The 16,739-nt window shown below is 58.1% G+C and overlaps 1 protein-coding gene across 8 annotated transcripts in view; it reads left to right on the forward strand.

Annotated features, from left to right (window-relative positions):
* Positions 1-16,739, forward strand: part of SHANK3 (SH3 and multiple ankyrin repeat domains 3) — a 368,779-nt gene that overhangs the window by 163,507 nt on the left and 188,533 nt on the right. For all 8 annotated transcript variants that reach the window (XM_074869549.1, XM_074869547.1, XM_074869554.1 and 5 more), the window contains one exon: positions 11,300-11,487. In XM_074869549.1, the coding sequence (XP_074725650.1) occupies positions 11,300-11,487 (188 nt within the window). The remainder of the gene's footprint in view (positions 1-11,299; positions 11,488-16,739) is intronic.

The following is a 16,739-nucleotide window of genomic DNA, read 5'->3' on the forward strand; positions in this document are numbered from 1 at the left end:
GTGGCAAAATATTTCTGGTGGCAGGGTAGACGCTGTGCCCCTTCCCAGGTGCCTGTCTGCCCGAGGCGTCACAACAAGCCGCTCTGCCCGGGCGTATGACTCACGCACGCTCCCTTTTTTAAGAAATACAGATGCGGAGTAAATGGGAATCAATTACACTTCCTACACAAAGAATCCCCTTGATTTAGCATCTGACACAGACACATCCTTCCTTCCAAGGGAACAAGATTGAAAATTAATTTGAGTTCCAGGGAAATTTCAGTTCTGAATACTCTTCCTCAGCAGTGAGTCTCCTTGGCTGTGTCACACACGTGACAGTCCCTGCAGCACCGGCCGCCGAGGGTCTGCTGGTGCCCGAGGCCCTTCCCGAGCGGAGCCCCCCGGCCGCGCTGGCACGGCTGGGCCATGCTTGGGGCCAGTCACTGCAGATGGAGCCGCTGCCGCCGCTTCCCCCTTCTGCCTCAGGGAGTGACCCTTGGCCCCGGCGCCCCCAGCCCCGGCAATGAGATAAGCTGCTGACCCCAGCAGCGGCCCCACGAGCGTGGCCGTCCCTCGCTGGGCTGGGACACACCCGCCCCACAGGTTACCTACAAGGAGGAGGCTGTGCCGGCACGGCTGGGAGCGAAGAAGAAGGGCTGGTGTCACTGCTGAGTGCTGAGGGGCTGGGATCTGCGTCACAACCTTCACCTTGGAGCGCTGTCTCTCAGGCCTGAGGTGCATCTCGAGGGGTGTGAGTAGTCTCCAGGCTCCCTGCAGTCTGGGGGTGTCTGAAAACACATCTCTTTGCACCACAGCGTAGGGCAGAATGCCTGAACTCCTGCTTTGGGGCTCAACAGATGGAAAGTTGGATCATGTCCGGCTGCGGAGTACATCTCCTCTATGTTCTTCCTTATTTTGTTGCATCCAATCAATAATATGGAAAATAAAACAAGGAAAAGAAAAAAATATATTTCCATATATGAAGCAGGGCCACAGTTGTTTCCAGATCTCTCTGATCTTTCTGGAGATCTGGCAGCTGCCATCTCAGCGGGCCCGGCATGCTCATGGTGCCTCCTCATCGCCGCTGCGTCTCCAGCAGAGCCAGCCCTCCTCGCCGGAGGAGCAGCATGGCGCGGAGAAACAGCCATGGCACCACGAATTCAGGTAGAAGATTCTTCAGGACTGAGTGTCTGACAATGTTATGGAAGAGAAAACATCAGTATTCCCAAACTGCCATTCCTTTGAGAAGAAATCACTTCCTCTGTGCCACACAGGTCAGCAGTTGTCTTTCATCAGTCTTTGGGCAATGACAGTTTTAGTGAAAAAGCAATTACTAGCAGAAGATCTGGATCTGAGTGACGTGCAAAGCACAGGGAGGTGGCTGCAGCCACCCTGGAGGTCCTCTGGAGGCCAGGTCCCAGGCTGGAGCTGGTTTTCATGGCTCAAAACCAGGATGGTTTGGCCCCAGCTCTCTTGGTAAAGCTGCTCTTTTCTGAACAGAGCCAGTGCCTGAGCAGCGACTCTGCTGTTGGGGGCTGTGGTGTTTCTGGGGTGTGCTCAGCGTGGTACCTCGCTGTCTGCTCTGGTGCCACGACCCCACTCGCTGCCAGTGAGGCTCCTCCAGCACCTCCTGCCCTCCCGGTGCCACAGGAACGGCAGCGGCTGGACAGGGAGATGAAAACGAGTGCTGCGGACCAGCCAAGAGCCAAAGCCCTGCATGCTCCGCTCGTGCAGTGGGAATTTCCTGCAAAGGTGCCACCTTCTCTGGGTCTGAGGCTTCCCCCGTGTCCTCTCGCACCGAGGGCTTCTTCTGAAGTCTGGATCAGGCGTCGGTGCAGTCGCTGGGTGCCTGATCTTGCCCGCTGCACCGAGTGGTGGCTGCTCTTCCTCCCGCCGGGACAGTCTGACCCGCGTTTGGCAGGGTGGGACACGCTTCTGTGCAAGTCCCCGTTCTTTGGCCTTACTTTAATCCTTTAACACTTCCAAGCAGTTCCAGTAACTTCTGGGCTCAACCGTGGCGCTCTCCCAGCCACTGATCCTGTGGTTAAGGATCTACGTGGGCAGAACAGGTGAATGTCATTTGGTCAAATTATTTAAATTCACCTTTGAAAGAGTTAGAAAGTAACTTAAACCTACTGCCACAAGGACAGAAAGTGACTGGTAGAGTCCATAGGATCTGTGAGGGAGGGATCCATTAGGAAACTCTGGATTTCCGACAGCAAAGAGGATGATGATCTGTGGGCATTAGACCAGGGAAGCTGTGGCACCAGCCGAACAGAGCTCGGAGTAATGCTGGTCGTGTTTGGGATAGAAATGTGGGTATGTTTGTGCTGACTCTTGAAACAAACTTACAAGAGTTGGGATATTTGGCTTGACATCAGGATCATCTTTGCTGGTTTCTCAGAGGGGTAGTGAGCTTTATGTCTCTGGCTCTGTGTGAGAAGGGTGCCTTAGGTTGAAGAACCTGGTAGATGCACAAAGGAGAACTTAAAAGTGGGCCAAGAAGGCTGTTCTTGGTGAGCAGGCCAAGAGGTGCCATCATTTTCCTAAGGGGGGAAAAGCTAATGTAAATCAAAGAGTTAGCTGCAGGCTTCTGATTAATAAAATAATAAAAATGGTAATGAGTTAAGCAAATAAAGAATCTGCAGAAGAAGTCCTCTGCATTGCTAAGCTGCAAACCTGTAGATCTCTGCTGGTGTGTGCACGCACTTGTCCTGGTGTTGGTGGTGCACTGGGTGGGGTGGGGAGAGCTCTCTCTGAGCAGCTGGTTCGCTGTGTCTGTAGCGTGTGGCATGTCCAGAGAGGCACCAGCACAGCCGGACGCTGGCACCAGCCGGGGCTGCGGTACCAGTGCAGCAGCACCCACAGGATCCATCTGCCCAGGGAGGTGTCCGGGCTCCCGGCGCAGCGGCGCGGTGGGTGGGGCTGTGGTGCTGGGAGCCGAGGGCTGGGCTGTGCCGCCGCTGGAGGGAACGTCCTCCTTGCTCCAGCTGCTGCCAACTGGTGACTACTCCCACGACCCGGCATCTGGGCCCTGGCACCTTCTGGGACAACATGCTGGTCCTTACTGGTGAGGAGGGTAAGAGGATGGGGGTGCCATGTCCCCCGCTCTTAGCCAGTAGCTCAGCGGCTTTGATGGAGGATTTGGGTGGTTTAGTAAACTCTTGGTAAAAAGCAGAGTGTGCAGCTCCTGTGGGATCTGCCGTGTTGGTGGGAGTTGTTGGGGTTCGCTGAGGGTTTGGGTGACCTGGCAAGTCTTATGGGGAGCGGCTGAGGGAACTGGGGGGGTTTAGTCTGGAGAAGAGGAGGCTGAGGGGAGACCTCAGGGTGCTCTACAACTCCCTGAAAGGAGGGTGCAGAGAGGGGGGATGAGTCTCTTGAGCCAAGGAACCAGCGGCAGGCCAAGAGGGAATGGCCTCAAGCTGCGCCAGGGCAGGGTCAGACTGGCTCTTCGGAAGGATTTCTTTGCAGAAGGGGTTGTTGGGCGTTGGAATGGGCTGCCCAGGGCAGGGGGGGAGTCCCCATCCCTGGAGGGGTTGAAGAGTCGGGTTGACCCAGCGCTGAGGGATCTGGTGGAGTTGGGAACGGTCAGGGTGAGGTTCATGGTTGGGCTGGAGGATCTCCAAGGGCTTTTCCAACCCAGATGATTCTGGGATTCTGTGAAGTCAGGGGAGGGAGCGGGCGCTGATGGCACCGGAGTGGCTCAGCCAGGGCTGAGGTAGCCCCAGCAGCACGTGTGGGGACGTTACTGACGAGAAGCGCCGCAGGTTTCAGTCTCTGGAGATGTGACAGTAGCTGAATCATTTTGAGGACCGACGTTTCGCACTACAGTGTCTAAGTCTCAGCTCGTTCTCCTGGTGGTTCTCGCTCCAGATGTCTGCACCCTCTAAACGGTTTTCCCACGGTAATTCTAGTGAAGGCAGAAGGTGTCGAGCTGTGGGTTGTGGAGTCAAAAGTTGTTTACCAGTTGTGCTGGAGTAACCAGGTCTATCTCAGCCTTTGTCGTGGTGCTCTCTGGAGCTGCCTGGGCACCTGGGCAGGACCTTCTAGGAAAGGCCCTTCTAGACCTGTAGATCTGCTCCGTGTCTGGCTGTGAACGGGGAGGTGGTGATGTGAACCTTTCTTTATGAGGAAGGGAGTGTGTACCCCAAAACCAGTTGCACCCAGCAGATGCTGAACACCATGTGTAGGGCACTGGGTTTTGTCTGAAACACACGTAAGGACTTAGCAACCAAAACATTAAAGGTTTCGTAGCCACAGGCTTTGCAAGTGATTTCCTTCTTTACAAAGTAGCTCCTGCCTTCTGCGCAGCATGGGCTCCTCCACCCCTAGGAGCTGCAGAGCCACAGACCTTCTGGGATTGGAAGGTTTGTGGTGCCTAAAGTAGGGAGGGACTGATTAATCACCTGCTGTCACTCCTGAGTATCAGTGACCAGGAGATACTGCGGAAATGATTCTTCTTTTTCTCTTTTTTTATAGAGCAAAATTTTTGAAACAGCTTATCTTGATCAGCAGCATCTTGCCAGGATCCACCTGGACCTTTGCTTCCACCCTCCAGTGAGTTGGGGGGTTTGGTAATCCCCTGGCAGCTCCCTCCAGCTACTATCTACCGTAAACTCGTCAGGCGCCTGTAGCAGAACTGGGCTTGCTCTCACCTTTGTGAAGAGCATCTGCCAGAGTGAGGTGCATGTTAATTCGCGGTAGTTGCCTGTTCCTGCATTTGCTCGGCTTATCAGACAGGTTGTCCGAATTCCTAAGGACTGTGATCTTGCAGGATAGGCGGGATTAGAGGCATAATTTTCAGAAATCCCGTTATCCTCTTTATCAACTGATAAAACTGTATTTTGTCTTTTCAGTAGGACTGTTTAAGATCTGATGGAGGTACCCAGTGATATAAAACACTTTCAGCTGTCAGGGTGGAGAGGCACAAATCCAGCTGCCACTGGGGATGTTTCGCTGCCTGGGATGCACACAGAGTGCTTTAAAGAGTGAATCAATAGCTGTGATTATATAAAGGGAGACAAAACCTTTTAATTAATTGTCTCTCTCGGGTTTCCGGTTCCGCCTCATCTTCTCCAGACGCGTTTGAGAGGCTGTAGCCGCAGCCAGGTGGAGGTGTTTATACTTCAGGGGAGGTGGTTTGACATCCAGACTCGTCACTGCCATAAAACCTAGGCCAGTGCCTGGAGAGGAGGTGGCAGCAGGACCTCTGCCAGTGTCACTTTGGCCAGCTCTCGCAGCCATCACCAGCCTGTCCTTGGCTGCCGGCTCTCACGCCAGGTTTCTGAAGCATCTTGTAGGTCACGGTTGCCGGTGCTGCGTGGCCGGACGTTCCTCTTGTCGGGCGTTTCATGGCTGACGTCGTCCCACGCCGGGTTCCCCTCACGCGGTGCAGCCCCGCCAGCTCCCGCTGCTCCTGACAGGTGCCATGATCCCACCGAGGGCTCGGCAGCTCCTGCTTTACATCCTTGCTCAGGCCCCCGCACTAATTAGCTGGAGCGCTGGTCTGGCGGCTGTCTGAGGAGGAGCAGGGAAGGCAGGTGACTCCCCTTCTCCCAAACAATGTGAATCTGCCACTAATTGGCTCTCGTTAGCAGGTGACTGTGCTATTCTCATTTCGCTGTGCTGAGATGATCTGAGACCAGAAGTTTCTCAGCAGACTGAACAGCAAGCTAAATGAGCCGTGTGCTAGGAACAGAAAGGAATAAAATCACGTTGTGCAAGAGCAGGAGCAGTCAGCCCCAGAATATCAGCCCAGGTCTGCCTCGTTATCCAGCTCGGGGGGCGCTGTGGGGAGAGGGTGGGGGTCCTGCTCTGCTTCGGTGGCTGCAGGGAGCCCCAGCGCTGAGGCACAGAGCTCTCGGTGTCAGAAACGTTCTCTTGAATTTTTCTCCTGTGTCTTTTGGTCATTACATCGGGTCTGACCCAGGTGATAACCTGGGCAGACCGTCTCAAAGATTTCTCCCATTTCTGAATTCAAGATCGGTCCCGAAAGAGCTAATTGTCAGCCAAGGGAAATTCCCACTGACCCCAAATATATGCTGGGGGGCACCCAGCAGGAAAACAGCTTTGCAGAGAGGGCCCTGGGGTTCCCAACTGAGGAGAATTTGGACACGAGCCAGCAGCGTGCCCTTGCCGCAAAGAAGGCGGATGGTGTCCTGGGCTGCGTTAGGTGACACATCTCCTGTGATGTGAACCCACACCTGGAGCACTGGGTCCAGTTCTGGGCTCCTGTGTGCAGGAGAGACATGGACATACTGGAGAGAGTCCAACAAAGAGCCACGAAGATGTGAAGGGACACGAGCATCTCTCCTGTGAGGAAAGGCTGAGAGGGCCGGGACTCCAGCCTGGGGAAGAGAAGGCTCAGGGGATCTCATCTCTGAGTATAAATACCTGGACGAAGAGTGTAGAGAAGGTGGAGCCAGGCTCTTTCCAGTGGTGCCCAGTGACAGGACCAGAGGCAACGGGCACAAACTGGAACACGGGAGGTTCCCTCTGAACATCGGGAAACCCTTTTTCCACTGTGAGGGCGACTGAGCACCGGCACAGGCTGCCCAGGGAGGTTGTGGAGTCTCCATCCTCGGAGACGTCCAGAAGTCACCTGGTCCTGGTCCTGGGCAGCTGGCTGCAGTGTCCCTGCCTGAGCAGGGGTGGTCGGGATGAGCTCTGGAGATCCCTGCAGCCCCAACCAGTCTGCTCGATTCTGTGGATCTGGGGAAGTTTTAGAAGTGACGAAGCTGCTATTTTCTTGCTGGAGCTGAAATTGTTTCCATCAAACCCAGTCTATTTCTGTATCTGTCAGCCACGCTTGTAGTAACAATTTGAAACTCCGGAACAGCAAAAGCATTTCTTCCAACGGCCACATAGTAAGTGCCATGATCGAGAAGCGGCGTTTAGTTATAGTCAAATTCTGACTGATGGTACCAGGTTATAAGGACCTGCTGGACGACATAATGCTGCTGTGTGTTGGCAAAACCTCTTACTGAAACACCAAAGAGGTGTTTCAGCTCACGGAGGAGATCGCTGCAGTTCTTACTGCTGGACAAAGCTGGAAGGCCCATGGCAGGGCATGTGTTCTGTGCTTCTTCCCACCAAGCTTTTGGTACAGATGTCTCCAGAAAGGTTCCTACAGAGAAATCATCTCCACGTACTCTGTGGGTGCAGAGCTGTGTGTGTGAGAGCACGTAAATGTCCTCAGAGCAAGAGAAGTGGTTTGCAAGTCCTTCCTTCCATGGCCGAAGTGAAAGGCAACTCCAGCACCAAAGACAACTCATTTGGGGAAAAAAAAAAAAAAGAAAAAAAAAAAGAAAAAGCCTGCTTTTGGGATTGTTGCCAGGTGGACAGGAACAATTTAACTGTCATACAGTTACTGGGATGGCTAACAGGTTAACTGCAAAGCTGCCAAATACATTTCATTCCTGAAGGGTTCAGTTTATAGCACATTTCGAAACAGTAGGAACTTCCCCCATGCAAAAACCTTCTGTACCTTAAAGCAACAAAAAATCTGATACTCAGCTCTCAAGGGGGGAAAAAATCAGGATCTGTAATAGATACTTTCATGATAACATCCGAGACACCTTAGTATGTTCACTGCCTGCCAGAGGGATGCAGAAATGGGAGAAGACAGCTCCGGCATGGCCTCGCTGGCCTGGATCTGCCGCATCCGCTGCGCCTGCCACAGCCCGAAAACCAGCGTGTCCTCGCCTGGCAGCACGGCACTCTGCTGCGGCGGCGCGGGTCAGGAATTCCCTGAAGAAGGGAGGAGGAGGAGGAGGAGGAGGAGGAGGAGGAGGAGGAGGAGGGGTGTTGTCTAAACCTAATCTAAGAATCCTTCAGGCAGAACTCACCTGACAAAAAGTGATTCTCTTCTGATCGGCCCCTTGAGAGCACATAAAAACTGAAGCAACCGTCCTGGGGGTCTGGGGCTGCTTGATGTGGTTGAAGTCACTGTGGGGGCTGTTCCGGCCTGTGGCTTCACTTGCGGTGATGGGACCCTGCCCCCAGCCTGTGGGAGGGAAGTCTCTCTTCCCTCGGAAATGGCTGTGGCTTGTTGAGGGGGTTGCTGTGAGTGTCTGCTCCTGTGAGGAGACTCTTCCATACGGGCACCTGACACGGTTTCTGACGGGGGTGCCCTGTCAGCTGGTTGGGGCCCCATTGCCGTCTCCTGGCACTGTCGGGTCTGGATGCTTCCAGGGGCTCCAGAAGCGCGAGACATGGAGTCACACGTAAATCCAGCTCAGACAGTTCCTTTCAAGGGGCAGAGCAAGTGTGAGACCTCAGAGATTGTACACAGCGGCGTGCCATCGGGTTTTCCTGCTGCTGCCCGGGCTTACGGCAGCGTTCCCCGCGCGCCCGCGTGTCTGCGGGAGAACCGACCCCCCAGCGCAGGGCCCGGCCGGGGAGTGCCGGGCGAAGCCTCCGGAGAGATGCGCTCTCAGCTCCCGCCTTCCAGAGCAGTCGCTGGCTGCAGAGGCAGCAGCTGACGTGAAGGAGGACGAGTCCTCCATCTGCTGTCGAGGCTCACTGGAACCAGCCGTGTCCCGCGCGCCGGCGTGCTTTCGCTGGGCCATCCCCCCGCCGGTGCCTCCCCCAGCGCCGCGCGCTGCTCCCGCGGGGGATCTGGCATGGGGCCGGGCAAGAGAAAAGCCCCGTGATGGGCAGGAGGGGAAAAGGCTGCTGCTCCTCCGCAGTCGTTTAGTGGAACTGCCCCCCCTCGCACCCCTGTGGGGAGCGGTCCCCGCCGGCGCCCCGCGTCTCGCCGCGGCAAGCGGAGGAGGGCGTGGGCATCGCGCGTGGCGAGATCACGATTATACGCTGGGGACATTAAGAAGCTCCTCAGCTGCTTAATAAACACTGCCGCGGTGGTGTTTGTTTTATTCATAATATACCAGGCGTCCTGGCTGCTGTTCAGAAATAAGTTATGGATCCAGCAGCGATTAGCTACAGCTTAACTAGGCGGTACAAAGGATGCAACCCGCCCGTTCGGGCCTCAAGGTGCCTTATGCCGCAGGGTGATAAAGTAGGTGAAGAAACACATTGTCAGTTCACGTGGAAACGTGCCAGGAGCTGCTCGGCTCTTGACGGATAGAAAACATAAACCCCGTTCCAGGCGGTTTTTCTCACATTTTCCTGTTGCAAATACAGGTAGAAATGTTCCCAGAGCAGAGCCTGAACCTGGAGCTGCTGCAGAACTGACGTAGGTCTCTATCAAGCGGGCATTAACGTGAAATATGGTTGAACTAATTAACGTCCTTTAATTGAAACTGAGCCTGCCAAAAGAGCCCAAACAAAAATGGTGGTATTCTTTAGAATGATTGCAAAACTTGTTATAAATGTACCTCTGATATAATAGATGTAGGCTTCTGAGACATTTTGACTTAATAACTCCTTAACGATTAAAAAATGAGTGTGCTACAAAATCAATATGGCAGCTCCGCGCTGGACTGCGGCCACAGGATTGATGCTTCCCCGGCGCGACAACCGAAGAGGAGCCGTGGGGACGCCGGGCCCACGTCACTCGTGCAGGGACAGCTCTTGGCCCCGCAGCAGCACGTTCACCAATGACACCAAGGACGACACGAAGTTGCTGCTGAGAAAACACGCGGGATTTTGGTGCACAGAACTGCCGCAGTCCTGCGGGCGCGGGGCCGGCGGCGGCCGGGGGGGCTGCCCGCGGCAGGGGAGGCCGGTGGTGGGGAGCGGGGCGCCGCGGAACAGCTGGAGCGGGGTCAGTGTGGGCCCCGTGGCTGTCGGCGTGCCCTGGCCAGCGCCGTGGGGTGCGGGGTGGTCCCGGCGCAGGTGGCCGCAGGCTGGCAGCAATACCCACGTCTTCTGCCTGCGCCTCGTGACTGGTGCTAAAATCATACGGGGCCTGTTAGAGATCTGAGCTGGTCTATAATATCCCTGCCTTGGCTAAAAATGATACTGGAGTGACATTTAGAAGCGTTATAAGGAAAGGGTAGCTATTTATTTCTTATTAAGTGTTTTTTCCCTCGAGGGGCTGTAGCGCAGCCGTAGGGCCGCGGCTTTGGGCTGGGGCTGGCAGGGGACGGGGTGCACGTCCCCGGGACGGCTCCTGCTGCCGAGGCTTCGTGCCGGCGGTGGGGGGGGGGTTGGTGGGGGGCTGGGGGGTGCCGGTGACCCACACCGGGCAGCCGGGCCTCTCGTGGGTGCCTCGGCCTCGGTTCGCCGTTCCCCGTTTCGTTGCCGGGCTCCGTGAGGGTGATGGGGCTCCCGGGGGGGCTCGGCCTCTCCCAGGCCTTGGTCACCATCCTCTCTCCTGGCTGCACCCCGAGAAGCCAGTACCCCCCATTTTGGGGGGGTGCATATGGGACACTATGGTGGTGGTGGTTGGAGTTGCTGAGGGGACACCCCCCCCCTCGGCACTGCCCCCACCCCACACCGGGAGCAGGGCGGCCCCGCCCCCAAACTACCGCACCCCTCAGCATTGACCCCCCCCAATGTCACCCCCTCCCCAACCTGTCCCCAGTACACGGCTCCCCCGTGACCCCCCCAGCCCCGAACTACCACGCTCCCTGGCACTGCCCCCCCGCACGCTGCCTCGTCGGGCCTTGCCCCCCAAAACTGTCAGAACCCCCTCAACCTCTTCCCCCGAACTACCGCACCCCGTGTCATTGCTCCCCCCACCCTGTCACCCCCCACCCAACCTCTCCCCCATCCACGGCTCCCCCGTGACCCCCCTGCCAATGAACTACCGCACCCCCCGCACTGCCCCCCCGCGCGCTGCCTCGCCGGGCATTTCCCCCCCCAAACTGTCAGGCCCCCCCACTCTCTGCCCCGTCCCCGGCTCCCCCGTGTCCCCCCACCCCCGTGTCCCCCCGCCCCGTCCCGGGGCAGCGTGACGGCCGCCAGGGGGCGCCTCGGTGCGCGGCCCCGTCCCCGCGGCCGGTCGGGGCGGGGGGGGGGCGGGCGGTCGGTCGGGGGGGGGGGGGCGGGGGCGGGGGGCGGCCGGTCCGCCGCCGTCCCCGCCCGCAGGGGGAGGAGCCCCCGGCGGCGGCACCTGCCCCGGGCCATGGTGCGGGCGGCGGCGGCGCGGCGCCGGAGGGAGCGGAGCGCCGCGCGGGGCGGGCGGCGCCGCGCCATGGAGCCGGCGGCGGGCGGCGGCCCCCCAGCCGCAGCCGGTGCCCCCCCAGCCGCAGCCGCAGCCGGTGCCCGCGCCCGGGCGGCGCCGCGGCGGCCGGGGCTGCGCTGAGCCCCCCGCGGCCGCGCCCGGCCCCGCCATGGCGCAGCCCGCGGGCCGCGGCGGGCCGAGCCGCGAGCTGCCGGGCATCAGCACCGTAACCTACGTCTTCGTTTACAGCCCCGGCGGCCCGGCGGGGCCCCCCGGCCCCGGCGCCGAGCCCGCGCCCCACGCCGCGCCCGCCCCGCTGCGCGGGCCCAAGCGGAAGCTGTACAGCGCCGTGCCCGGCCGCAAGTTCATCGTGGTGAAGAGCTACGCGCCGCAGGGCGAGGGCGAGATCCAGCTCAACCGGGGCGAAGCCGTCAAGGGTGAGTACGGGCGGTGGCGGCGGCAGGGCGGGTGGGGGAGGCCCCTCCGGCTGCAGGCTCCGGCACGGGCGTCCCGGTAGCGCCGGTCGCCCCGTCTCGGCCGCGGGGCAGCGGAGCCACGGGGGTGCCCGGTGCGCCCCGGCCCCGCGTCCCTCAGCCGGGGGGGGGGGGGGGGGGGGACGACGGGGCTGCCGGGCGAGGGTCCCCCGGCCAGGCCCCGGGTGCTGCTCGGGCCTGGGGCTGCCCCATGGGGCCTCTCGGCGTGTCCCCGGGGCTCAGGCCCCGTGCGGTGATGCGGGGGGTGGGTGTCACGCTCCGCCGGGACCCACGGGAGAACTGCCCGCCGCTCCCCGCCCGGGGCCGGCCTCGCGCCTCTCAGCGCGGTCCCGGTGCCAGCCCCCCTCTTGCTGGGCGAGGGGCGGGTGGGCGAGGACGCACTGCCTCCACGAAACTCCTGATCAGCTGCGGTGATGCAGCCGGGGCTGACGGGGGGACGAGAGGCCGGGAGGTGCTGGCGCTGCCCGCCGCGCTGGGCAGACCTCGCCAGGGACGGGGGAACCCTGCGGTAGGTGGTGAGTTGGCTGCCGGCAGGCAGGGATACGGAAAGGCTTCCTCTGCAAGCAAGCTAATTCCACAGTTTTTCACAGAAAGTTTAAGGATCTTTTCATCTTCCTGCCTCCACTTGTTCTGCGGATGCCTTGAACGACGGCGGCGGGAGCCGGCGCCGAGCTGACGGGTTGCGTTAGCTGTACCGTGGCTCTGAGCTCGGCACGGGGCTCGCTGCTCCGGGCTCTGAGCTGCTGCTTCAGATGCACTCAGAGCGCCGAGCGCTCCGCTGTGGGCGCCCAGACCTCCCCTCGGGGGTGGCCGTCCCGGCGGACCCGCTGTTGGCCCCACCGGTGCGGTTTTGTCCCCTGAGGGGAGGAGGAGGAGGAGGCGCGAGGTGCCTGTGGCTCGGCCGCGTGGCAGATGGCGAGGCTGTCTGCGGCGGGTGGCTGGAGCCGCGCCGTCCTGGGGGAAGGGTGTTTGTTTCCAGGAGGCTGGAAGGAATCAACAGATGGACACAGCTTTGGGCTCGGAAGTGCTTTTCCCATCCTCTGCCTTCGCCCCCTTCCCTGGGGTTTTCTGTCACACCCCTCTGCACCTCCTCGAGTGTTTGCGTTAAGTAGGTGGTCCCGGTGCCCTTCCTCCGGAATTGCAACAGAAGCCTTAGCTGGTGTTTTCACCCGTAGTTGTTTGCACGTCTTCTGTATGTGGCCTCCAGAGAGGAAGCAAGTTGTGGGAAGTGCCGTGGGGAGGAAGAGCGGGCCGGGGGGGGCAGTGGCTCCTCGGGGCTGGAGCGCTCTCCGCTGCTTTCGTAACGCGTGGCCGGGAAGGCTTCACAAGAGTTAAAAGAGAATCACTTCAGTGAGTTGCTTATGAAAGATCTCCAGACAGCGTAGATGGGCAGCGCTCGGTTATTTACTGCTTTTGAGATGCCAATTAATTTTTGCGAGGACAGGAATACTGACGGTTATCGGACAAGGTGCCCTGCGTCGCAGGCAGGTAGAGCCGCGGGGATAGATGGAAACCAGGAGTCCGAGCGGAATGGCTGCGGCTGGTGCTTTGTCATGTCCGGTGGACTCGTGGCTCCTTTGGAGCGGGACGATCCTCCCTTGGTGGGGAGAAGTCCCTGACCCAGCTCGTGGGAGGTGGAAGCTGGTGTGAGTGAAGCCCCCGACTGAGCTGTGCCGGACCTCTGCTCCAAGTGGATGGGGGTGCCCTGGCGTCCGCAGGCAGGGAGAGGCTGGTTTGAGAGGACGCCTGGCCGTGGGTGGCCTCGGGAGCTTCAGAACAGGGTCCCCAGGATGTGCCAGCCGGGTGGGGACTGGCTGAGCCACCCAGGAATCCCAGTGTTGGGGGTGGAGGGTCCTGGAGGAAGAGGGTGGCAGCTGGAGGAAGCGTTGAAGTGTGGTGGGTATGAGCAGGAGAGCTGCTTGGGGAAGGGTGGGAGCCGATTTGGGGAGTGTTGTCAAAGAATCGCTGGAGGCAGCTGCCTAATGAGATGAGCTGTGTTTGGGGAGGTGTGCCAGGGCGGGAGCCCTGCGTGGAGGGATCTCTCTGCCAGCGCGATGCCGAGGGAGAACCTGTCTGAGGATGAAGTCGGAGTGAGGAGTCGTGCGCAGGCAGGAGCTTGCTGTGGGAAGGGACCTCCGCGGGGGGGCGGAGGCTGGGGCCGGGGCATCGCTGGCGTGGAAGCTGTGCTGGGGCCGGTGTCTCATCTTCAATGTGTTGGTGAGGGAACTGGACAGCCATCCCTTCGAGGCAGCGGTACTTGGTGATTTCAGATGGCTGGGGCTGTGAGCAGTTACTGCCAGAGAGGAGAGCAGCAAAACACCCGGCAGTTTTTGAGAACTGCAGAGAAGATGGAGAAGAGTTTGAGGTGGAGTAACATGAACCCCTCTGTACCCGGGTGTGTAAGCCGTGCCAGGGTTTGTGTACGGCCCCGTTTGAAGCGTGGCTCTGTTAGGAAGGAAATGCTGCTTGCTGGTGAGCTGTCCTGGGAGAAAGCTGAGGATCCTGGAACGCTCACCCCGGGTTACAGTCGCAGGTGGTGTTTCTTGTTGAAAGCAAATGGACTCCTGCGAAGGTTCAGCTGAATGTTGATGCTGAGCAAGGGTCTCGTGTACTGGATTTGGCAGAGCGAGGGATGCGCTTGAGCCCAGTGTGTTTGATGGGTTTCCTCGGGGCTTTTCAGGAGGAGCTGGTTTGGTTTCAAGAGCATGGTGGAAGTTAAGGGCATCTGGACTGTATACTGTGACTGTCCTGGTAGCTGTTGGATGACAAAAGACAATAATCAATACAGTTATTTCATTTGTAAGATAGCTGAAGAATTCAAGCAGAGGAGAGTCTGTCCTTGATCTGCTTGTTACTGATAATGAGAGATGAAATGAGATGTGAGTGCCCCAAGCAAAGGGAGAACCAGTAGTCACCAGCACTGAAACCACAAGGTCACAGGGAGAAATGGTTCGTAGACAAGGCACGATGAAGATCGACTCTCCAGTCTGGAAACTAGGGAGAAATTAGGAAGAGTATGAACGGGCTGGCTTTGGAGTCTCATTTCTTTGCCCTTTGTGATTAGGAGGAGTTATTCTCAAGCAACTGTTACCATGTGCATCCGGCAGTAGGTTTTCCTCTCTAGTGTGGTCCCTTATTGACATTCCCTACTGCAGTATCTAAGCTAGCCCTCTGTGAAATAAATGGCAAACTGAATTTCTGTTGGCTGTGGTTATGGTTTTGTTGAATTATTGTTGTAGCAGTTCTCGATTGTGCTGGAGGTTGTTTAGATAGAGGGGGTTATTTTACTTGTGGATAGAGTTGTTATTGCACAGAGAGTATAGTTTTTTGTTAGTGGAAGGTTTTGCAGTTTCTGTTTGATGATCAGCCAGCTAGTTTCCTCTGGACTTTCTTTATCCAGCCAGAGACGTTTGAGAGGCTGCTCACGCACGGTTCACTCCGGGCTGTAGGATCCCTGCTACCCCTCGGGAAGGCAGCTCTTCTGGAGCCTTTAATGACTGGCAAGGTTAAGCCAAAGCTTTAAACTTCACCCTCAAACTATTTGTGGTGATCTAGAGCAAAGGGGTGACAGACAGCTGCCTCCTCACCAGACTGCTGCTCCTGCGTTGCTCAGATCCCCCATGTTGCAAGAACAGAGGTGCAGGAGGGTCTCGTGGTGGGTGAGTTGAGTCCTTGGCCCTGCACGGCTTTGCAGTCACCCGTAAACTGGTCACGCTCCACCTTTAACACCGCTGACACTGCTTTACTCCTGCCGTTCTGGTGGGGAGGCTGCTCTAGAACCTTCCAGACTTCAGGCTTCATCTCTTCTGACTTCTGAAATAAGGGTTCATGGCTGATTTAATCATTTTTTGGTGCGCCTTTAGACACAACAGACTGCTGTGATCTGGCTGTGAGACATTAAAGGCGCCGTGACCAGGTCCTCGTTTGGGAGGAGGAGGCTGCTTTTTCCTTTCCTAACAAATGAAATGACTCAGTCACGAGTGTGACCCGCCAGCCTTATTCTAGCGATCCAGGGATGCCAGGCTTCAGTGGCTGTGGTGCGGGCTGGGTGCCCGTGAGCAGTATCCCCCCTGACGCTGCAGAGCATCTCCTGGTGCTGGGTGTCTCCTGGTCTCCCCAGCTCGAGCTGTCCTGCCCCGTGGGTGCCAGCTCTGGAACGTTCTCCCCAGCTCCAGGCAAATCTGGGAGTCATCAAGAGCCTGGTGTCCTCTGGGCTCCTGCTGCTTTGCGCCCTTGGTTCTCGTGTGGCCCTTGGGTGCTGACCGTTCTCGCCTTCCATCTGAGTAACACTTTAACTCCCCTGGGGACTGAAATACATTAAAAAACTGTCTTTGACCCCAACATTGTGAGTTTGCTGAGAGCCGGACTGCGAGAGCGCACGAATGCTGCCCCGGTTCTCTGCAGCCCGAAGCCCCTTGGAGGTATTTAGGCCCGAGTGTGGATCTTGTCCAGCCTCTGGAGAGCAGGAGGCGTCCTCTGATCCGTGTGCTGAGGGCAGGCAGCTCTGCGGAGCCGTCCGCAGCTCCGCGGCGTGGTCCCTGCGTCTCCTGTGCCACGGCTCTCCCAAAGGTGCTCTGCCAGGAGCACGGCAGCGTGGTCAGGCGCCCTGCGGTGCCTCAAACGGTGCCTGCTTCGGGAGCAGAGCACACGTGTCCTGAGCGGGTGCCTGAGGTTGGGGGGTGCTGTGGGAGCTGGGCTGCTGTGCTGTTTGTCTAGCGGTCAGTGTTTGGAAGTTAAAAGATTTTTCAGGAATAATGAGAGCTTCTTGAGGCATGGGTAAATTATTTCCTCTTGTTGTTGTTGGAAACTTTGAAAAATGAGTCATGGAAGAGGAAAAAGAGAAGAATTGCTCATGAAAGACAAAGGAAAATGAGCTGAATAAAACTAAAATATCCCAGGGACGTGAAAAACTTTTGTTTGGAAGAAGTGGGTTTTTATGATACAACTGCATGGCCAAGGCTGTGGTGGCCAGGGTACGATCCTGCTCCCTTTCAGGGTGGAGGGACACACAATAACGCTTTTCCACCATAGGCTTGGTAACGTCTCTCTTAGCTCTAAGCAAGGTCCTGGCCCTGCGTGGTGATTAGTCTCTGATTAGCTGATGCACGGCAGCGCACTGGCCCTCGAGGGAGCCCAGGGGTCCTTGTCTGGCCCCCGCCCCCACGCCGGCAGACCCATGGTCCCTACTTCTAGAT

The sequence above is a fragment of the Strix uralensis genome, chromosome 5 (genome assembly GCF_047716275.1).
Source record: "Strix uralensis isolate ZFMK-TIS-50842 chromosome 5, bStrUra1, whole genome shotgun sequence".
Lineage (NCBI taxonomy): Eukaryota > Metazoa > Chordata > Aves > Strigiformes > Strigidae > Strix > Strix uralensis.